General features: G+C 36.2%; 2 protein-coding genes across 3 annotated transcripts; one reads left to right on the plus strand and one right to left on the minus strand.

Annotated features, from left to right (window-relative positions):
* Window positions 1–785: 785 nt before the first annotated feature.
* On the plus strand, window positions 786–11,009 carry LOC139968719 (eukaryotic translation initiation factor 4E-1A-like). 2 transcript variants are annotated; one of them, XM_071973027.1, is made up of 7 exons: window positions 786–936; window positions 1,907–2,082; window positions 2,587–2,650; window positions 3,411–3,527; window positions 3,835–3,974; window positions 4,621–4,675; window positions 5,142–11,009. In XM_071973027.1, exons 1-7 carry the CDS (start codon window positions 904–906, stop codon window positions 5,199–5,201), a joined length of 645 nt encoding a protein of 214 aa, XP_071829128.1. In that variant the 5' UTR covers window positions 786–903; the 3' UTR covers window positions 5,202–11,009. The 2 variants fall into 2 exon arrangements, with proteins under 2 accessions (XP_071829128.1, XP_071829129.1); XM_071973028.1 differs by lacking the exon at window positions 786–936 and adding an exon at window positions 1,478–1,496.
* LOC139968717 (uncharacterized) lies at window positions 6,656–22,760 on the minus strand. The gene is made up of 5 exons (XM_071973026.1): window positions 22,544–22,760; window positions 20,821–20,934; window positions 17,655–17,772; window positions 15,163–15,298; window positions 6,656–14,755 (listed from the first exon to the last, which is right to left on the minus strand). Exons 2-5 carry the CDS (start codon window positions 20,831–20,833, stop codon window positions 13,874–13,876), a joined length of 1,149 nt encoding a protein of 382 aa, XP_071829127.1. The 5' UTR covers window positions 20,834–20,934; window positions 22,544–22,760; the 3' UTR covers window positions 6,656–13,873.
* Between the last annotated feature and the right edge of the window lie 1,705 nt (window positions 22,761–24,465).

The raw sequence follows: 24,465 nt of genomic DNA on the forward strand, positions 1-24,465 counted from the left end.
CAAATGTATGAACAATTCTTACAACCATTCTTTCTCATGTAACTGCATGTTTATCGGATTAAATTGGTATATGCCAATTTAAATTGACATATACCGATTTATTTTCCTTACCATCGATTTAAATTGGTATATGTCGATTTAAATCGATGATATGTCGAATTAAACTGGTATATGTCGATTAAAATCGGTAGAAGTCAATTTAAGCTGCTAGAAACTGGTATACTGAAGTCGAAGGAAATTGGTATGTCGATATATATCGGTATATATGGCGATTCCCCACGATTTGAGACTGATTACAGACCTGTACGTTCATGCGCTCTTACGCATCGCGTTTCTGGTCATTGAGAGTCTGCTAACTTTGACATCAAATTTCTCTAAATAATTCTGTTTCGACTCAACGGAAACTACAGTATTGTTTGTGTACTAAAATACTTTAGTAATAGCCACAAAAAAAAATCCTCCTCCAGTTATGCATTTTAAATGGCGGTCCCGGGTGCAGGAATGTGAGCGAATTCACACCCCTGCCACGTTATCCTCTGAACACATATCATAAAGAGATGGCTTGAAATAAGCTTTGGTGTTCATCCACGATCTAACACAGATAGGGTCTCATATATGCTACTGTAAGGCTTCGTGATCCATGGGTCTTAAAACTAAATTAATCTACATTAACCTATATGTCCCAATATACCGTTTCCAGAATGTACTGTTTGAAGTGATTACATTTGTTAATAATGCACCGACTAAATTGGAACTTGAAGCAACCGTATGCCGTAAGGACCATCATTTTAATAGATATTGCCCTTGTTAGTTGTTAGACCTTAAAGGAATGTAAATAGCGCCACTATTTCAGCTATATTACATTAAACACCCGGTGCACTACTTTAAGTTTTACAGAACAATATGGCTTCCGCCGACACAGCAGTAATGGAAGAGGTTTGTTATAAATACATGTAGGCCTACTAGTTTCAAATGTCGAAAGCGTGAGGAAAGTCTCATTTATAAGTGGTCTATCCCCTTTTCTTCAAACTGTATTTGGTGCTCGAGTATGAGTACTTTTTGATGTGACTCTTGACAAACCGCCCAATGTCCACATTTGCCCATGTGTTATGTTAGGATGGAGTTTGTACGGAGATTAGTGTTACCTCGATAACGCTAGGCCTTACTTTTGGCTCTCCCTCTCTCTATCAAATTTCACAGTCATGCTCAAAGTCTTAGGCCCTCCTTTAGAACTTGCAAATTGTAAGTTAGTATTATGTGCTTAGAGAGTGCAACTTACATTAGCGTAAAGAAAGGCAAATATGTAGGCAATTTTGTAACTTAACAATGCAAATAAATGTTGCTATTCACTGTTGAGTGCTTACAAAGTCCATTAATAATTTATATTGCAAGCTGCCATTTAGGCTTGGCTAAACTAGCCTAACAATCGGATTGCTTGGCATCAAGCAACTAGGGCCAGGCACTAAACTAACTGAGTCTTTTCCAATTGAAAAATGGTAAATTATTGCAAAAGGTTGTGTCTTTGTGAATTCAAAGTTTGCAAAGCATTTTGCTTTAGTTGGAAGCAAGTGATTTCTCTTTATAAAACATTTATCCCACTAAACTAAAAGGCTAAGGCTAAACTCAAAGATTGGCAGTTATGTATATTGTTAATCTCATGTTCTTATGATATCAGGTATGTAGAGTGTATAGCTGTAGGTCAACCAATCAAAACAGATCAATACAGATCTTTATATATATCGATTTTCCATATTTTCTTTATTCTGGATCATATGAGGGTTATAAGTAAACATGCACACTCTCAACTAATGATATAATACAGTCAAGTATTGGCCCTTTAATTAATGTAGCCCTAGGCTTTCTTATTTCTCACATGTAGAGCTAACTTTTTTTTTTTCACCTTTAGAAAACATCCGAACAGAAGATATCAGAAGATGTTGAAAAACTTGAACTGGACCCACTGATCAAGCATCCCTTGCAGAATCGTTGGTGCCTTTGGTTCTTTAAAAATGACAAAAGCAAAGATTGGGCAGATAATCTTAGGCAAATAACATCGTTTGACACTGTAGAGGATTTTTGGGCGTAAGTGAAAGCAACTTCAATTTGGCAAGCAATGGCAATAATGTTGGCTTTATAGATATTATTGGATATACATACTTGAAATCGTAGTGAGTTGAAAATCCAGAACAGTGCAAAAACTTCAAGCCTCTACCGGGATTCGAACCCACGCCTCCCACTTATGTACTGGTCACCCTTACCACTATAGGCTATGGACGCTGACATCCAGAGGTCCGAAAGGAAGGTCGTAAATTTATATATATATATATAATACAATGAATATTAACATATTTCATTGCATTCGGTCAACCGTTTTACGAATCTGCAGAGATTTTTTCATTATAATATTGCAAATCAATCAAACCATTGACTAAATGCAGATTAATCTGGCAGTAATTTTGATTGAATCTCAACATTTCCTCGCATTTTTACTTAAGTACGTACAGAACTGAAAGAATTTGTTGCTCTTTTAAAGCCAGCACATTTTCATGTTATATGATGGAAGTATTTTGATCTATTTCTTAACAGTGTGTACAACCATATTCAAAGTGCAGGAAAGTTGGCTTCTGGCTGCGATTACAATTTATTCAAGGTAGGTTACTCCCTAACCTTTCCTAACCTTCTCTTTAAATATTTAACAGGGAGGATAACTCTCTTGGTTATCTCATATTTCACCTGAAGCTAAATTAAGTAGTGTCTGTGACCTGTCTGTGCGTGCATAAGACCACCCCAAAGATGAGTTGAATGCCGATGGTATCTAACAATAAGATGTATGACCTGATTACTAAACTTTTGGGTGGAAGACCAACTTTTACAATCGTACAAGTTGATTCACTTTCTTTGCATTCCAGTTCAAGCAATTAGATAAATACTGCTAGTATAACATTTGGCAGATTATAGCCATGAGTGGACCTGATTTTTATACTTTTGGGTGGAAGACAAACTTCTACAATCATTCACAATTTATGAGACTACTTTCTTACAAGGTGATGTAAAGTAATTGCCATCAACATTCAGATAGAAGATACTTCAAATTAGTTTGAACCTTTGTACTGTTCCAAACTGTGAACAAGAAAGATTTGAGTTGCCCAATTTTGTATTCAGGCCGTACTAATTTTTTTTCTAACATATCCCATAGCATGTTCGTGCCAAAGTGCACATTGCATACGTCACCAAAATTGGAAAATGCCAATTTTTTTACCTCGCATTGCGATTTTTGTCCATACCAGCGGACAGGCCCAGGGCATGTTCAGCAAGGTTCTCAAACTCTGGGTCATAGTTGGATATCAGACCCATGTATTTTGAGGTCCTGATAATCCTTAAACTTACTTTTGTCCGCCTTTATTTTTCAGGATGATATAAAACCGATGTGGGAGGACGAGAGGAATAAAACCGGAGGCAGATGGTTGGCTAGCTTTGACAAGAGAGGGGGTAAAGGCATAGATGTAGATAAACTCTGGCTCGAAACAGTGAGTATTGTTCTTTGGTTTGTAACAATAGGAACAAAATGTTTCGTGTAAGTCGATCATGCCAGGGGATGAGTGGGAAAAGGAAGCATCTTTGAATAAACAGTTCAGATCATGGTTTTTACGTGGAAGGTGGAGGAAAAGGGGTCTGCCTGTTCAACAACTTTTAAAGAACATATGTGCTATTATTAGTTACAGGGAGGTTATTGTTGTTTCAAATATTCGTCAGTGTTTTTGTGGTTGCTTACTGATTTTTGGAAATATTTTCTTAAAGTTTCTTACCGATTTTGTTAATTTCTTACCGTTCCAGGTGTTATGCTTGATTGGCGAAGGATTTGATGAGGAATCAGACGTCGTGAACGGTTGCGTGGTCAATGTTAGAGGGAAGGGTAACAAACTCTCTGTATGGATAGGAGATTATAAGAGGGACGAGGTGGTGCTAAAGATTGGGTTAGTTCCTTTCGTTGGGTTTATTTTTACAAGCAAAACAGCATGTGCCTCTTGCAGAAAGGAACTCTTTGACCAGCCAGTTTATTTTATGATTTTATGCAGAATGATAATTTAGTAAAACGTTAAATTGGCCTGTTCTTTGCGTTGCATTGAACCTGCTGGTGTATGGGTTCTCCTACCCTACCCCCCTCCCTCGCCTTTCCCACCTCATTATCACCCCACCTTGCTGCTGTCTTTTTCCCATCAGGGATATTTATGATTACTTTGTAAAAGTTGGAAATTTCTAGATTGAAGAAAGAACTAATAACACAAACATTTCTAATAGAAACTAACTTAAGATTTGCATTCATGGTAATTTACCAATGTTAGGGCAACTTGACACCTGATATGATATTTGCCCTTGAAGGATAAGCAAGAGCTGGAAAACTGAACTGTCCCAATCAACAAGCAAGAAGTGATGCAATCCTGTGAAGTATTGTTTTGTATTTGGAAGAGGATAAGAATAAGGCACTTTGTCAGATGTTTCGCAGAACTTGAAAGTCGGCTGCATTGAGCTTGCTGGACATAGATCTTATACTTCCTGCTCCCCCCCCCCCCACCCCCATGTTGTGATGTTATTCATTTCTTTTCTTTTATCTTAATTTAGGAGAAGATTTAAAGAGAGACTGGGATTGCCACCAAGGTTCCAAATAGCTTTTGAAGTAAGTTTTAGATGATATTGTGTTTTATAGCCTTTTTTTGTATTGATGTTGGGTGGCTTTACTCAAATTTTGCCAGTCAAATTATGATTTCAACTAATGAAGTTATAAATAAAATCAACTAACAAGGAAAATTTTGATTATTCCAGTTTGCTTTTTGTATGTGTCAGCTAATCAGTTTGGAAAAGTGTATCCAGAAAAACTTTTAACATTTGAAATCTCACTTCTTACGTTGGTGCTGTGACTTAACTTTTTTTTATTAAAAAACGAAACAGTCTGAACATGTCTGAGCGACATTTACGTTTGAAATATGCTCAATGTGGTCTTTTAAGACGTATATGGAAAACTGTCCTGTTAACAAAAGTTTGTTCTGTTTTGTATTATAAACTTTGATTATAATGATAGATGGAAGGAGAGAAGCATTGACCAGGAATTCATGGCGTATCGTTTCTATTCACACCCCATACAGGCACATCAAGACACGATAGTGAAAAGAGGCTCCTCGGCCAAATCCCGTTTCACTATATGATAAATGTCCACCACCATGTCCACTGTGCAGTGAGCGGTCAGCTTGCCATAATGTCGAAATGGCTCCCAGCAGGAAGTTTGGTCCAGAATATTGGGAATTTTGCAGACAACTCAAACATTGTTGCTGTGTGTATTAACATCATCATCATCATCTGATTAGAACAATTTATAAGACCTTTTGTTCCCCCCACTGGAAGAAAGAGGAGGAGGAGGTTGGTGGCAGCAGCAGCAGCCGGTGGGAGAGGGAACACGTTATCGATAGGATAGGGGGGCATGCGAGCGTGTGATGACGATAAATGGCCCCAGACATTAATCTGCTGCTAAAGGACAACTTACAGAAAGAGAGAGAGTGTGAGAGAGAGTAATAGCGAAGGGATTAACAGTCAGAGGTTCAAGTCATAATCTTTAACCTCTTTTTTTTTTATTTCACATGGAACGTACATTTTTTTCTTATTATACATGTAGACTTTGCTCATGGAAATCCTGATTCTGATGGAAGCAAGGAACTGTCATCCAAGTGAGACCATGTCTTTCCTCTTACCTAACGAGATGCATAGACAAACAGGTTCTATAATCGGATGGAGGAGAAATTGCATTTGGTCTTCATTTTTTTCTAATTTTTTGGTCTTGGGCAACCTGTGTGATGATATACCTTTCTATTTTGATATTCTTAATCTGATTGGCTACTCCAGTGTGTGAATTTGGAATAAACGTGTGACGTATCGTACCAATTAATTTGGTATCTTACGATGTTTCAAAATTGCAAATTAATACTTTCGATGAAATGGGTAGAAACCCTGTATTGGATCTTAAAGCTAACTTCGAAAACTTGAGCGAATTACATCGTTTTGCATCATTTAAATGATTAGGTCGGTTGGATAAGTTGGATACATTCTACATTGATGTTTTCTCTCAAACACCCACCTTAAAAAATTAACATACAAGAAAGGCAAATGAATATTCATGTCTATATCTCATAGTCCAGTAAAACTAGAAAGAGTTTTTTTTTTGTGCCAGTCACCTTCCTTAAATCCAGTTTAATTTTTAATTAAAAGTTACATAGGTATTGGAATCATCTGTTAGTACTTATTAGTGATGCCATTATCAACAGTTATTGCAAGTCTCATTAATTGGTAATGTTAATAATCCATTGTCTCATAAATTTCTAAAAACTCAAAACATATTTTTTCTTTCTGTTTTAGTATGATTTGTAAACCACAAGAGGACAGACAAACCAACACAAATTGATATGCATTGTAAAGATGTTATTTTGAGTCAGGATTTTGTGTATAGACAGTTTTCAAGGGTTTTGTGGTTTTGCTTGAAAAGCTGACCCTAATGGTGGTCTCTGTGATGAAGTGAGTTATTCAGCAGTGTTTGTTGCTGTGCCTTCATTATCTCACCTGCTGACTGTATTTATTTCTAATGGACTTCGATTAACCAAAGTTTGCTTTTGGGGTGGGGGGTGGGCTGAAGTTGAGGGGATAACTTGGTGCTTACAATGCAGTTTTGAGCTTGGTAGATTGTTGAGGATTTTACTAGTGCATTGCTGCATTCATAAAGAAATTTGGCAGTGTGAATTTTGTATGCCCAAAAAAACACCTCTTGAAGTGTTTGTCTTTAGAAAATATCCTCCCCCACCCCCACCCTTCCACTCTCCTTTGGAACAATTTGTGGGCTTTGGGATTTTACATGTGTCGAAACATTTATCTACGTCAGTTATCAGAGCTTGCTTGCATTCTGAGCGTCAATTCTGAGGGGTGGGTGGGTGCCTGGTGGGTTGTTTAAGTATTAAGATACCTTAAGGAGGAGACAGGTAAAAAGTATATTAGATGGAGATTCATGATCAGGGGTAAAATACCCTGCAAGGCAGTTGTGAATCGTTCAAAATAATTTCAGGTGTATAGGATTCAACCCAAGAGAATGTCACTATTGTGGCACTATACTCAACAAAACTGTACTGCAGCTTTTGTTTGGGGTTCCTAATTCCAGACACCCAGTTGGAAAACTTTTCTGATATGCTCTACTCTCATGACAGGCTACAAAGCAGCATGTGCAGTAACAGCACGACCAATTATGTTTCTATAAGACTAAAGTTCAAAACTGTTCATGCTGTCAGTACGATTGTTTCTAAACAACATGATATGTAAGTACACTATATGGTGGTACAGAGCATTAAACAGTCCCAACTGGCATTGCACATGAAAACCATGAATATTCATTTATTATAGAGAGACAGTTTTATTGATGCAGATGTTGCTTGTTACCAGAAGGCTTGACCAATACATGATATTCTTAAAATTGTTTCCCTCCTGGAAATTTGAACGAAACATAAAAGACGAACATGTTCTGTTAAAAAGTCTCTTGTGAAGGTTCTTTAGTGGTTGTCAGAAGAAACATGTAGCTTGGTATGTAAGTTTGAAAACTTCAGAGAGAAAAGTTTAATGAAATTGCAAGAAAGCAATTGTTTTTCTGTAAAATACTGTAAATATATTCTGTTTTTCTTTCAGACAATTCATTTTTTAAAATGATATTCAGAGAACTATGATGAGTTAAGTAAGTCACTAATAATTAAATTTCTCTTTTAGTTATATCATTTCTTCAGCTTCTGTTTAAAAGTTTCTCGCATGAATTTGCATGAATTAAATCTATGTAGCATTTTTAAAGTTATGGCATACTGTTAACCTTCAAAAGGTCTCTTCTTAAATTAAGTTTTGCTTCAGAAATGAAAAATAAAGTGTTCTGGATTTACTTAACTTGAAGAAAAACAAAATGTCTTCATTTCTTTTATCTGAAGATTTGGTTTTCAATTTGGATCATTTTAAGGCAAGGGTACTTCAATTTATACAAACAATTTCAAAGGGGCACAGGGCCATGGATTATGTATCCCTGAAGAGTGTTTTGAGCAATTGCGAAGTTGCACCAGCACAATAAGATTCGGTTCTCACATCTTCTTGACGATATTGAACCTGTCTTTATTTAATGCATGTTCTGCACAACATTTTTTTTGAGCCACCTGGTGTTACTCCACTGGTCGTGTCCCCATCCCCACCTCCTTGATGCAGTGTTGTCACAAGTTATGAATTAAGTTAAAAAAAAACTGAAGCATGCAGGGGGCCCCCAGTCTCATGGATGCTAAGGTACACCTTAGTGTACTGAAGCAAACGGGTTCCCCCAGTCTCACAGGTGCTAAGGTACACCTCACCGTGTACTGAAGTGTACAGGGGGCCCCCAGTCTCACAGGTGCTAAGGTACACCTCAGTGTACTGAAGCATACAGGGGGGCGACCAGTCTCACGCGTGCAAAGGTACACCTCAGTGTACTGAAGCATACAGGGGGCCCCCCAGTCTCATGGGTGCTAAGGTACACCTCAGTGTACTGAGCAGATCCCACCTACCCTCCCCAAAATCTTCAGACTGTTGTGGAGTGGAAATGATTACACAATTTTTTTATTTTTTACACTGTTCTCTTGATTTATTGTAAAAACAGAAATTTTAATGGACTGCATGAATGAAATAGAACTTGAAACAAAATAGTAAAGAAGGACAACTGAAATGGCTAGAAGACAGCAGCATGAAAGAGCAGTTTTGTGGAACGTAAAAAAATGTTCTGACGAGAAAGAATGGATGGAGAACAAGCCGATTCATTTATTAATACTTTCTTCATAACTTCAATTATATAATTTTTAAACGAAGCCAACTTGGGTAAAATCCTCCTCTGGACGGCGACTCAGTCATGGATTTCTGGATCTATTCTACCCCCGTTCTTCCCTCTCTCCCCGCCCCCCCACCACACTGCTTCAAATTCTCCACCTGACATAGCTCACTGCAATCATAAATTTATCAGATACTTGAAATAATTCTGACAATATTGTTTAAATATCAAGTTCATTCCTTAAACTGTGGCTGTGTCAATAATAGTCTTGCAAATGCCTTTATTTTATAGCAGTTTGAAATATTTTCTTCTTTCCCATCTCCTTCCCGCTGCCTCACCATTCCTCCCCCCCCCCCGCCCCCACCCACTGCACACACGGGTCAAAATGTACATAACTTTGATTCAAGTCAAAAATTAGGTCCATTCACACTAGATAATTAACAACCACAGTCTAATTGAAACATTGCTATCCGTATAACCACTCTAAGCATAGCCTAGTTTTAAATTCCATCACAAAATTACAAAGAGAGAAAGAAAGGGGGAACAAAAACTGTACATCTGTTAATCAATATTCACTCAATCATCCACAACCCTGCCAGGATATATCCATAAGAAACTGCTTCTTTGTGAAGGATATGTGTTCATGGAAATGCACTTTCTATTGGACATATCCATATAACTTAAAGGCATTGAAGACTCGCCCCAAACCGCGTGCGGCCATCTGAAAAAGTTAACTTTCTGTTGCTTGCAAGTGACGTTTTGTTTGTGTCGCTACAAAATGCAGACAGTAATGAAACGTGAAACCTTAATTGTTATCTTTAGCTGGACCTGAAATGTCCATAGCTGTATCGTTTGTACACTGCACTGTGGGTATTGACCACAGCAGTATGTACTGACTGTACACTAGAGTCTAATTACTGACAGTAGCTGTGTATTTTTTGGGATCAATGGTAGTGTTTAACACTTCTGTTACACCTCATTCGTAACTAGGTCAAATTACCGCTATTAGACGTTTCTTTTTGCGCGAGTCTTAAGCCTCACTGTGATAAGAAGGTGCAAAATATTCACAAAATCGCTGAATATTCATAAGATCCTTAATTATTCATAAACCAGGTATTATAAACAAAACCTTGGATCCTCTTCAAAGTTTTTGAAGGTCGTCACCCGATTTCCCGTATTAATTGCCAAAAAATGTGTGAGGTGGAAAGTGCAGCTCTTATCTGACTGGCAACAATAAACATTTTCAAAACACATGAACAAGAGGATAAGCTTGTTATAAGGTAAGAAAGTGAGATGAGTTTAATGTTACAATTCACTTAAGATGATTTACATATGATAAGACACCATTTTTTGGAATATAGCAATTTTCACAGGTTTGTTAAAATAATTTTCTGCTGAAGATGTAAAAGATGGAAGACATGGAACCAAAAGAAGAAAAGATTTAAACAAAAATATATTAAAAACAATAATGTACTCTAAGTTCTTTTATTTTACAGAAATCTAAACTAAATCGAAAGACTTAGTATTAAGTACTACTTAACTACAAAAATAAAAAGTTTCTTATTATGTTTAAATAAACCAAAGGAGAATAGTCAAAGATATGGAAGCTAAGAGACATTCTGTGGCTTTTAACCAGGGGAAGAAATCTGCATGAAATAAACAATAAGAAAAGGAGGGAGCTATTTCCCCCTTTTCTACTCTAAAAATAAAATGGAAAAATTATAAATAAGTGGGCAACACTGTTTTGGTTCCAGGATGTGAAATCAGACACATCACCGATACATGTCAGTTTTTGCATGTGTAGTTGGGTTCCCCGAAGATCTGGGACTTTGCACTTCTTTATTAAGGCAGATACGTACGTTTTACCTGATACTGTGTATAGCAAAGTACACTGTTCAGGGAGATAAGCATCAGACCTCCAAAGTCAGAGACGGTATGGGATAACGATGATTAACTAGTTAACAAGATAAACCTTGCAAGCAAACCAGTCAGTGCGGAATCTTATCTCAGGGTAAAGAGCCTTGCGGTATGGAGGGATGTTAAACTCTGACCTGCCAATATGTCTTTCACAAAGATACAGAGAATTACATCATGTTGTTTTTGTCCCCTAAATTAGGGAGATTTTGGGGAGAATAGGAAGAATCAGACAAAATCCTACTCAAACAATACAGTGATATCAAAGTAACAAAGAAACTTTTTTTCTGCTCTATGCTCAAGAAATTTTCCCACTCACTTTAGCACTGCAGGTTTACACATCATTCCTAAAAAGCAAAGTGGATATTCTTCACTTCTGTAATGTAGATATTAAAACACATATGTGTTGCTCATGTCTGATGGCAACTTGAACAAGATTTTAGAAATCAAATTTTATTACATACAATGCAGCCGGGGAAGGGGGGTTGGTGGGGGGTGGGGGAGAGCATGAGATTGTCTTGAAAACTGGGAGAGTTCACAAGTCAGTAAGATAGGAATAATGATAAAAATAGCAGACTCTACAATATCTAGCAGTTGAATGATTTTCGATAATTCAGTTCAAATAAATGTTGTTTTTAATACACCCATTCCATCTTATGCATTCCACTATTCTAGAGTAAACAAGCATTTTACTTCCACCTTCGAAGCACCAATACTTTTTAATGACAGTTAATCCTTCTTTGTGTCAGAGAATAACTGAGGCCAAAACCCTGCAGGAAAGTACTTCTTTGAAAACTTTTAGCAGTTGAGCGATTTTTCGATAATAAAACTAAATTCAACTTTATTAAATACACACATTTCATCAGATTTATTCTACTTATTAGTATCAACAAGCATTTTTACAATTGCCATCCAAGTAATTTGCATCGTTAATTTAATTTTTCTTTGTCAGAAAATAATTGAAAAGGTCAGAACAGCGAGAGAAGCAATTTTTAAAAATCTTTTAGCAAGGCTAAGTTTTTAGAGTGAATACTGATCATCTTTAAAGGAAAAAGAGTATGTAGTAGTAAGAGCACCAGTTTTTGTGTTAATACTGAGAGTTAAACTTGACTTTGACAAAGAAAGTTTTTAAAAATTATAAGAATTAATTAAGTGGACATAACAGGCAGTTGCATGCAATAAATATTAAATTAATTCATAATCCATACTGTCCCCTTCAAAAAGTAAAATTTAAAGCTATTAATGTCAATAAGAATACATTTTATGGGGGTAATTGTATCAAGTTAATTAGTCTTGAGACTTAATATGCAAGCACAAATTTGAATTCTTGGCAATTCCACAAAAAATATGCATTTAAAAAAAAACCCATGAAAAACCGTTTTCGTTGACAAAATGAACTATAGAATCTGAGATATATCACTGAGAAATGAATACTTTTCATACCAAAAGTTGAATACAAAAATAAAATCTATATGTTATCTATTTTAAGTTATTTTCAATTGTTATGTACACCCTGAATACATCTGAATTAAAAGCTACATTTGTCAAGATGTCCCTGTCTGGAGTTGCTGAACCGCTCATCATTACAGATATAAACTTTGCTAACAGATTCTTGATACCAGTCAAGCTCTATTTTCTAAATCATATGGTTTCTTTACAGTAAAGGGAAGTAGTGTGAGCAGGGAGGTTAAGGAGGGGAGGGGGGAGAAGGGTGGGGAAGGGGGAGGTACAGATCCCCTATCCTCCTCTGGTAATGTTTGTCGATCACACCTGCTGAGATCCTTTATGGTCTGCTTGTTTACAAGTTTGATATGAAAAGTTTGGATGGAATGTAAATCTTAAATACTGAGACACATGAAATCATTTTCTAATTTGACTTAAACTATAATAAAACTATAATAAAACTAATTACTGGCAACCGACAATCAATAAATACCTCCCAATACAAGGGAGGAAAAAAATAACCACTGTTACTCAACTAATTCTTCCAAATATTTGCCTCTATGGCAACAGTGATACAACATAGCACAGTATGACACACAAAAAAAAGACACGACACAACACTACCCTGTGACGAGATAAAGACACACATCACTCTTACAACAAGAAAGTAAAACAAAAACAACTAACTTACACGTATTGGTTAAATATGGAATTACTGTTAAGTTAGATCCACGATAATCCTCAGAGCTTGTTTTTTCTTTTTTTAACCATTTTTTGTTTGTTGTCCTTTATGCTTCACAGAAGACACATACATGAACAATCCCTGAAACTCTATTTTGTGACCTTGACTACTTCAAAAAATTTTCATAAACAGACAAGGGATATCCACTGGTCTTTTTTTTTCATCACAAAAATTAATTGAATTTAAAAAAAAAAAACATACACACAGACTCACATCACTATAGCAACACAACCAAAACAAATAAAATGTAACATGTTAGCAATTTGCATAGTAGTGTCAACCTGAAGGCACTCTGAGGAAGGATAGGGTGCGAGAAAGTAACAAAGTTTAACACTGTCATGAAACCCAGGACGTTACAAAACTCAATCCTTAACGGATTAGTTCCGGAGAAAACATATTTTGGACAGATGAAAGAGGACGTATGTGTTGATATATAGCATGTTGGTGAAATTTACATTAAATTCCTACAAATCCTTTTGTGAAAAGTGAACTTGAAGCAAATGGGTGTGATGTCTTGCATACTGACTTGTATCTGGTTTGTTTGATTTTATCTTTCACTTTGTTATTTTGTTCTTTGGATAGTGCTCCAACTTTACCTGAGGGGATGTGAAATTAATTAATATTACTAATTCATACTGAAGTGTACCCCAAATTTTGAAAAGAAAAACTTTGGATGTAAATTTTGAAGAAATCATAAAAGCAAATTTTTGTCAGTGTACATCTATAACATCACACCTGTTTGATTCAAGTTCACTTCTAGAACAAAACGAGTCAACTTCAAATGTTATTAAAGAACATGGAATGGTTAGGCCTTTAACAAAGAAGACAATGTGACTGAGGAAGTGAAATTCCTTAAAGCATCGAAAAACCCAAAAATGCTTCTTTCAAAATATAGATCATGCAAGCCAAACCCAGAAGGGTCACACAACAAATGGATTCTGAATAATTTCAGTCGAAGGTCCAGTGTCAATTGTCTTCCTTCTGGGTCGAAAAATCGGCTTCTGTACCTTGCTGAACGAATTTCGGATTTTCCTTTTAGCTCTGCTGCCTGTCCGGCTGATGCGCTTTGCGTCACTGTTCGAGACGTCAGAGCCGGTGACTTTGAGCTTTTTGACTGGTTGTTGTTGGCTGGAGCCATTTCTCCCCCCCATGTACAAGTCGTCAAAACTCTTATGTCTGACCCGTTTGTTCCAAGTTCCACTCTTTTCTTGGCCGTCGTCCTGTAACACCTTTTCCCCTTCTGCTTTGCTCTCCCACGAGAAAAGGTAATTCTGCCCCGTTCCATCGTCACCTTTCGTAGTTGGAACTCCCTGATCTTTATTTGCATCACCTTTGGGAGAATTTAATACCCGATCATCGCCATTGTGTGGTAACGGGTTGGTTACCGTCTTCACCGTTCCTAAATTCTCGATACTTTTCGAGACATCGTCGTCCGCCTGTTTTTGTTCCCTGAAAGACTCGGCTGCTCCCTGATTGGCATATACTACATCTGTGGATAAACTTTCTGTCAATCTAAAACCATTTGTGTTTTTTGCTTCGACCTCCTCCTCACCATCATCTTTAGAGATGCTAGAGTTATTATTTGCTGCCCCCTTTATTGCACTATTCCCTGTGTCGTCTGAAGTCGAGCTAATGCAAGCGTTGCTTTGCACATAATACTTAGGCTCCATCTGGTATGGAGCGGGTCCTGTTACCGTGGTAACAACTGTTTTGGGGGGAATGATTGTGTGGTTGGTGGTGGAGGATATTGAGGTAGTTTTCTCCATGTTGGTTTGATAGTTGATGTCAAGAGTGGGTTCGTACTGTAGGTGAACAGAAAAATAAGCTATTCATCAAAAGAGAAAAAAATGTTACATGTGATCACATGACTCCTCTAATTTGAGGGTGCAATGTTTGGGTCCTTATAGGAGACATAACAGCAACTTGAGAGAGGCACAAGTCAATAGATACTAGCACTGCTGTTACATTCTGAATAAAAACATTGCCCATGTCCCTCTCCCATATTCCTGCCCCAAAAAAAAAGAAAAAAATAATACAGTAGTATTATATTTTCACTTTTGTGTAAACAGAGGACATCCTTTCAAAAAAGCCATATCTTTTCTGGGCCTTGTTTACCCTCTTCAATTGCATGAGTTTTCAAAGATTTCAGAAACATCTGCAACATTTACATTACTTATATTTCAGACAAAAATCTGACCAACTGACTCACATAGGGTAAATCACTAGGGTTAGTGTTACTTCCATCAAATGGAAGTTCCATGAAAGCAGGGTTGGCGTAGAATTCTTCCACGTAATGTCCAGGGGGCATGTCCGACCCTCCATCTGTCCCATCAGGTTTGAACTTTCTGTTGTACAGAAGAAGAAAGGGGACGAAAAATCAGATGATTTACAGGAACATGCTATGGAGAAGTGAATAAATGAGATTGGTTGCAGAAAAATTGTGTGGTTGCACTAAGATGTAAATTTTCTTCAAACTGCATTAAAGCAACAGAGCCTGCCTCAATTGTAGAATAACAGTATACAACCTACTTTAGCGAGTTGACACTTCGCTCCTTGATCCACACAATTTTATATGCGAAATAGAGAAGTACACCAGTTAGTAGAGCTGTTTTCAATAGGTCGCCAGCAGGCCAAGTCTGGACGAATGACAGATTTCAATCTGGCCTGTCAAAATAAATTTATCAACCTACAAGCTTGCGCAAATTGGTCAATCTAGGTATAGAGACATTTCAATTCTTTCTGGATTCCCCCCCCCCCCCCACCAATATTTCTCTCTGGCCATCGTGGTAAATTAATTGAGAAGCCCTGTATGCAGTCAGTCTCGGTGAAGTCTTTGTTCAAATGTCTTTAGAACTGTTTCTCTTGGATTGGGATGACCACTTGTCCGACAGAATTTCCCAAATACAATTTTACATCCCATAATTGTGGAAAGAGAATGATGAATTCAGAATGAATCAATTGTAACATTATGAACAAAAATTTGCTATTTTCACTGGATTAGGTCTTCACTAGGTGGTTACTTTAGACCACTGACTTTTTTTTTTCTCAAAAGATTGTTTTCTTGTAGTTATAATCCTCCTATATTATAAATCATAAATCAAATCCAACTTTATAATTTCTTTCCTTTAAAGATGATAAATATAAGCTAATTACACTGTTAAAGTAAAGGCCTGGTAGATTGAAACATATTCTATTACTTTTGCCTTCTAAAATCTCAACATAAACGACGAAATTTAGGCATTGACTTCAACGGTTTGCAAATGAATGGACGTCACATTTAATTTGTGGGATGAAATGTTTTAGATCTCACTTATTAGGAGCAGCCAGATTATTTTATCCACCAAAGGAAGAAGGAAAGAAAGAAAAATATCTCCAAACTAAAATGAAGATAAATGAGTCTAATTAAATGCATTTAAATATTACATGTATGCCTTAGTTAGAGTGTAAACACATGTAACACACTGCAGCTTTTAGACCTGACTTCCTTCAGTATATATCTTTGTGTGGTCTTTCCTAGCATTGAGGGTTAAGCCTCATGGATTCCAAACAATACAACTTTTGTGATACTTGATCTCAGTTACATTTCCTTTGAGAATTCCACCTTGACTTAAGACAAAAGCAGTAAATAGGCGATTTTGACTGAGAAGGAAACAACACAACTATAGCAACACGGTTAAGGGACTAATTTAGTGTTTAAACATTGTGTAGTAATTTTAAAGACTATCAACTATGGTTCCTGTGTACAACAACTGCTATGCATCTTTGCACTGGTGTAGCAACTTGCCCATTTTATATAGCATTTGCAATGCCATACCTGTTACATATTCATATATACATACAGTATTCATATATACATATTCATATATACATATTCCTTATCACCAATTTGTGTCAAGATTTCCCTCACAAATAAGGAAAGGGGGGAAGTGGTTATTTTGTAAATCAGTTGCACTACTATTTTGTAGAGCTCTTTGATCCTGATAGGATTATTTCTAATCACCATAAAGCCTTCAGCTTCAGCTTCCTACCGGTCGACCCTGTAGACACACATTTCCTCACAATCTTGGTTTAGGTTTGGTTTCCTAGGGCTCTTTGCTCCACAGTGCCAATCAGTATTTATTTCCCTCTTGGCCCTCTAACTCACTCTGTACTATTAATTGTCAGCATGCTGGACCAACACTCAGATGAACTTTCAATAATCCTATAAACAATGATCCCTTTGAGAGATGGATTTGTGAATATTACTTTATAATCTAATTGTTGAGTGATGAATTCAACTGGTCACTGAAAGGCTGTGAGGGAGGTATATCTTAAAGTAGCTTTAGGCGATGCTTTTATGAAACTGTGTGTGTAGCTTGACTTGTCATGTGTTCCTTTTCAAATAGTACTAAAGAGAAAACAGTTTAAGTTTTCAATATTGTCAAATTTAGGTTATATGGCGGTTCTTACGCAGTGTGACGAGTGTCCTGACTACAAAATGTGGAGAATCAAAATCAAATTTATGTTTTACCCTTCATTAAGGGGAAAATATTATTTATTTTAAGGTCCTGCAAATTTAGCTGATTTAGATAAACTTTCACCATGAGTGTGAAATGCTCGATTGTAGAATACTTTTAAACCTAACGCCTGTACTGTCATCACAATGATATAACATTCATGACATCATAACGTACAATGGTTAGAAAATCTACAAAAACAAACCTCAGGAAGGGACAGAAGGTACAAGCCATCACGATGACAGAGCAGGTCACCAGGCCTCCGACAGTAACCATAGCAACCTCTAAATAAGAAGGAAAGGTGTCCAAAGGTGGCCATTCAGCTGTGAAAGTAGACAAATTTACAAACCTGTCAAAATTCTGTTCCTGCTTTTTTATGTTATAACAGTAATATAAATGTCTGAGAAATGTAAAGAACTTTCTTCCTCAAAATAAAAATATTCCAACCAAAATTTTTGAAATCATTCTTCCCAGTGTGCTAGAATAATGGGCAAGATCACAGATCACTTAAAATATTGATCTTTATGCTGGAAATATGCCAAGAGAAAATGTATACATATTTACGTTTTGTGGCAAAATCAGTTAAAAATAAGTTACACCGTCCGGTAGGTACACCTGGTTTTGAAAGTACTGAGCAACAACAAACGAGAATACCTTTAATATTATAATAGCAAGGAGTTGTTGACTTCCATTTCAAGGTTTAAAATGCAGTTCTGTTGTGGTATCACCACTGTACATGAAAGTGTATATACATAGTGGTAATTGATATATAAGAAAAGGTTTGGGTACTGTAAGTACACCCCACTGTGTTTAACTGTTATTTTTCTACTACAAATATGTTAATCAAGGAAGAAAATGTTAAATATGAAATAACTTTGTGAATTAGCCACCAAAAAAAATAGATTCTCATTCATTTATTTTGTTTCATGGCGACTTGAGTAATCATGTGTGTTATGAGTAGAAACTTGTTTCATACTGTATGGTAAAGACTTCATAATTGACGCACCATCGTAACTGACGCACCTTCGGATATAACCTAGGCCTACACTACAGTTGGCTTATCAATGAATGGGTCAATTTAGGGGTATGAAAGAACTTGACATGGCAGATGTTTTGTGGTCAAATTCTGCTCAATTGTACCTTCGGTTAGGAACAGAACAATAAATATTTTGAGATCATTACATTCCTGAGGAACTATTGAAAACCGCATACAGTTGAGTGATTTGGATTTTTTTGTTGATAGACATCGATAATCAAATCCTTAAGAGCCCACCATGCTATACTGTACATTGATGCCATTTGACCGTTCCACACATTTCGCACAACTTCCACTGGTCACTGATGTGTGGAAGTTCTGGCCTTGACATTAAAGCTATTTTCTGGCTTAGTGACACTTGATCTTACAATTTGCCAGAAACATTTATAAAAAATATATATATATAAAACAGAAGACATTAAGAACAAAAGCACATGCAAAGTTGGGAAACTATCATAAGTAAAAAAAGAAGTTAATTATGAATTATACCTATATCCTAACATACAGTGAGTCCCATGTTACTACTCATTATCACATATATATGTTGTGTCCATGATAACCATATATGACATTAAGTCACTAATGCTGAATTTTATAATTTTATTTTTCAATCATTGTAGTAGCCATTTTATCTAAGAGTGGCACTATCAAAACAACCAACAGGGAGGTGGCATCATAGCAAATATATGAAACCCATGCTGATACTACAACATACTGTATTAGTGGGCTGCTCCCGTAATACAGTATTCTTCTACATGTGTGTTGTAATTCAGTCTGTAGATTTTTTGTAACAACTTGCATTTTTTCAGGTGGCTATTTAAAGCAATTTGAAATTTTCAGCGTTAGTTTTAAAAGATAAATTATACTCAAAATGCTAACCCTCCATTTTATATTACTTTAATCAAGAGTTCCACTTGTACAGAACTTTGTATAAAAAGTAGCTTAGATCAAAAACCGGTGTTGCATGCAAGATCTTCTTACTTGTTATTGTTGTCGGTGTTGTTGCCTTTAATCCTAGTTCCTTAATACCAATCCGATAAGTAATTCGCTCAAGTTACTAAATATAATCACCTGTAGGGATTAATATCATACTGGCTTCCTATTCAGGCACTAAAGTTTGAGCAAATTGTAAACGAAAATGCTATTTTATAGTATTTTGCAACCAAATCTGAGACTTAAATTACAAAAGCTTTAAAGGTCTACCATGGACTGTGTTTCATTGTCAGTAAGACACAATGGCAAGTGAAGTTATTGTGTGTTGGTCACAGCTCATTGGATATATAGTGCATTTACGTAGTAGCACAGAAAAATATTGATATTTACACTGAGAGACCTTTATTGTTTCAAAAATGATTGTTTGTCATGTGTAAAATATAAAGCAATATAAAGCATATCAATTTTTGTGAAATATTGTCAATAGAGACAAAAGCTATAGAAAGACAGCTAAAAAAAATAATAGCCAGCCCTTTTTTTTTTTGCATAACAACTTTTAGGTGGGAGTATCATTGTAAGCCAAAATGCAATAAATTCAAATGGTCTTAATTTCTTAAACAATCATACAAAAAAGCTGTGATACATCTTTGTCCAAAATGTCGGGCCTTGTAATTCGGGCTGTATAGTGGCTAAATGTCGGTGGAGTTTGCTGTTTGCCCATGGAAGGAAAAAGGGACTTGTGTTGTTCTACCAGTAGACATTAAGAGCTTTACAAAAACATGGCAAATTGGTTATTAAAAATAATCAGTCAACATTCGGCAAGGATTCCGTACTAACTTAAGCCTAGTATTACTGTTTATCATCAGCAAACATTATTGGGCTGCTCTTAAAAGCCTGTACACTATTAAACTGAAGTGTGTTGTTTCAATTCAGAAAAATGACAGCACTTGAGAACTTGATTTTAGCGGCCTGTGGATTTTTATGCACTGATATTTTTTCCCCACTAAATTTCTAGGCCAGCATGTGATATGGAAGTGATATAATATAGGCATAAGGCTATAGGTCAATGTTTGCATTAATAAATGGTTTTTCATAAATAGTTAGTACTTTTGAAGACTTTTTAATTTTTTTGATCAGTTAACACATTAATGCTACAAGTTAAACGACACATTTTGTGCTAATTAAATGCTCACATGCAGGAACTCAGACAGCTAGGTTGGGCCCCTCTTTGAAGTCTTTCCTTTACTTAATAAAGAACATTCAGAAAATGAGATTTACTATATTATCTTCTATAGATTTTTGTCGTTTTAGCCACCCAGTGAGCTTTCCCCACATGCAAATGTGACAAAGACCAGTCTCCATACCAAGCCGATATGGAATGCAGAATATGAAAACTACTAACCTTGTTGATACATCTTGCAGTTGAGAGTGCTCACTTCAACACTGTCAATATATCTGCATGAATCAGTTCACCAATTGCTTGTCGGTTGTTCTTAAATTTTGCCATTTCATCGATCTGTGAAATGTCAATAATTAAGAAGATACTTTCATGAAACTAGTTATTTTGAAATGAAGGATTCCAATCAAAATCAAGGAATTGGTCAATTTAAAATGTCTTCATTTATTTTCTATTAACAAGATCATCAGAATTTGGTTGATTCTAAATATTCATGTTAGTAACTGGTGATATCATTGATAGAACTTACAGATCAAAACACAGCAAAAACAAGGTATGGAACATAGAATCTATAAAAGAGCACCAACACCCCATACCCAAACAAAAGAATAAAGAAGATTTTAAAACAACTGAATTAATAGGCATCAGGAATAAATATTTTGTAAATTTATGTCTGCTTATAAAAGTGACCTACCTTTCCATTGTTATTTACAACACACATTTTCTACTTTCTTATCTGACTTGAGCAAGAAAAGTCTGATTGTGCAAGAAAGTAAAGATTGTTCATTTGCTAGGCTCAAATACGAGAGATAGTTTGTGATTGGTAATACATATCATTTTAGTTTTGCCTTGACATCACAAATCTTGCTTGCAAACTTGAACTTCCTGATACTTTAATATAGAAAATAATTTGTTAAATATTCATACCAATATAACCTGGTTGTTCATAAAGCAAATTGTCTGTTTGTTACTGGTACTGAGGCCCATGTTAGACCACGCACTCCCAACATATGCCATACAGTACATTTAAAGAGAAGTCAAGAGTTATTGCTAAAAGTTATCGGCAATGTGACAAGATTTACCACAGCAGCCTAATAACTGCTAGAACCAGGTTTATCAATGGATCAAATAAATGGCTACGTTTGCTGTCACTGATTAGTATATGAGTAACCGTCAACAGTTTAATTTTGGTAGGGACTAAATCTGATCACTAACATTGTATGTACAGTAGCCTAAAGTAGCATGGACACTGCAAAGTTGGGACACCTAAGCTTTAAAACACCCCAAAACTATATCTGTTATAGGCTAGTATAAATCACCTGAAAATATACTTGATATGGTGAGGTCATTTCGGAGAGAAAATAACTGTAGCTTCATAGTTTTTTTGTGAAATTGGCTTTTGCTGTAGGTTGTCATGGTGAAATCGTGAGGAGTGTCCGAACTTCTCAGTGTTCCGAACTTCGCAATACTGACTATACTACATCTATAGTTTGCTGCTACTCTGCCAGTTCATGTCATAAATAAAGTGAGGCATACCATGGGAGAGTCTGTGAGCTAGAGGTGTGTTGACAAACAGGCCTAGCCTACCCTAGAATGTTGAAGCATGACAGGCAGTAAGAAGGCCTAACTATGCAGTTAGACTAGGCATTGTCAATGACATGTTTAACTTTTTGAAGTTACACTCATTAGGCTTCGCTGTAGTGTTATTAGTCACACTCAGTTATTCCAGAGTGGTAATACATGAGTTAGGCTAGGTCTACTAAAGTGGCCTAACGTTACAATGCAGTAACTATGATATTGGTAGTTTTTTTGGCTATGAAACTGATTAGCTACTTAAGTGAGTGTCAGTTAATTACCTATCCAGGTTAGCCTAGCCTAACTTAGGGCTTAGCCTAGGCCTGCAATAAATAAGTTTGTGCTACAATAAAGAAACCAAAACGTAACCTACTCAGAATGAAAAGCGTCATCTTTTCTGATGTCAGAACTAATTGCAAACTTTGACTTTTGTCTATCTGAAAAAGTCTGGTATCACCTCACAATGTTGATGTCGTTTTGCCGCCGCCGTAAACTACGCTTCAAAGATTTACGATCTTTGACTTGAAGTTGAACTGTGTCAAAGTTTTCGTAAAGTTTTAAGGCTGTCGGAAGCTAGCAGCCTTTTGAAGAAGAAGATAGTCACTAACATACAGCAGACAATAACGAAAAGGACACTATAATACACCAACGGTTAACCACAACAGCGGCCACTCCGGCAAATGTGCAACTTATCACGCAAGAAAGCTGTTGATTTTCATTTATTTCTTTTATTTAAATAATTCGAGTAATGGAGGTATTTGAGAGCCTGAATTGTACCAGGAAAAGAGACGATCCTCCGTGTTAACGTGTTATAGGTCCGCTACGGCCGGGTAACAAAAATAACCATTAACATTCTTACCGATATTTCAAATTCGAGTAAAAAACTCCTAAAAATATGTTGTTGTTTTTCTACAATTTTAATAATTCTACTTATTGAGAAATTTGAGGGTCCAGAATATACCAGAGGGAAACGAGGCCCTGCTTTATCACGTGGTATTACTCCACTATCATGGTAACAACCATTGTCAAGTGTAAACAGAAAACATTTTCAATGATCATTTATAGTTTCAGATTATGTTGAATAGACTAACTGAAAGACTCGACACGAAGTGTAATATTTGTAGTTTTTTGTTTTACCGGGAAAGACCATTTTTATTGTAAGAACCAATCATGATGGCACAACAATCGTTTAAAAAAGAGGCTATTCGTTTCTAGTGCGGGATCATTTTCAATTATTCAAAGAAACTTGCTTTCCAATCATGTAAATGTTCACGTTTTGTCTAATAACTGTATGGCTCAACCACAAACGTAACATTTTGGGACATTTTACCGCGATAGACGGTGGTGTTAACACCACCTCGCCAGATATATCTCCGACTAAGTTCAAGGTATACACTCGTGCATTGCATTGCTTTAGTGTTATGTCAACGCACATACGAATCAACCAATCAGGTTACCATAGATGAAGATTAAGAAGGGCAAAAGTAGCTCGACGCCTTCACACTGACTGATTTGTGTATGAACTTTATTTCAACCAAGGTGCTTGGTAACCAAGCACCTAAACGTTCAAACCAACCTCTCCCCGAACTCCTTAAACCCTCTGGGACTTTTAAATTTCCCCCGGGGAGGGGGTGGCTGAGAAGGAGATAAATTAGGAACGGTATTTCACGATTTGACATAATTGTTAGAACGATGATCAGCTTTTTGCTGTATAAGTTGTTAGGAGTCTCAAATCTCACCGTAACTTTATTTGTTAATCTGTAAAACTAAAAAAACTATGGAAAAAAAATCCTTTTTGGTAGTTAAGTCGAATTCACATATATTACCTTGTGTTTCATCCACGCTAATCAGATGACCCCGTTCATGGTCATTTCTCGCTACGTTTACCTTTTACACTTATAATTGTATAATAATATATATATGTATAATAATATTGTAGTATTATGGGCACTAAAATCGCTCCACAACTCGAGTTTTTTATATTTTTTCCATAAAGGTATCATATTTTCAGTATTTTTATGCGCTTAATAGTATGTAACTTTTTCCGCGGTCATTTATAGTAGATTACTTTTTAGCTGAATCTATACCACACGAAAGCGCAATTTCTTAGTTCCACACTGGTACTACTGGTTTGGGCTCATATCTTCTTTATGAACGTTTAAATAAGACTCCTTCTTATTGTATGCTATTATAGTGACTGCTCTTAATGGCTGCTAGGGATCTGCAGTAATCCAGTAAGGATCTGTAAGGCCGTTGGTGTATTTTGTTTAATCCGACTAACCAGTGGCCAACTAA

This window comes from Apostichopus japonicus, chromosome 6 (assembly GCF_037975245.1).
Source record: "Apostichopus japonicus isolate 1M-3 chromosome 6, ASM3797524v1, whole genome shotgun sequence".
NCBI classification, from domain to species: domain Eukaryota; kingdom Metazoa; phylum Echinodermata; class Holothuroidea; order Aspidochirotida; family Stichopodidae; genus Apostichopus; species Apostichopus japonicus.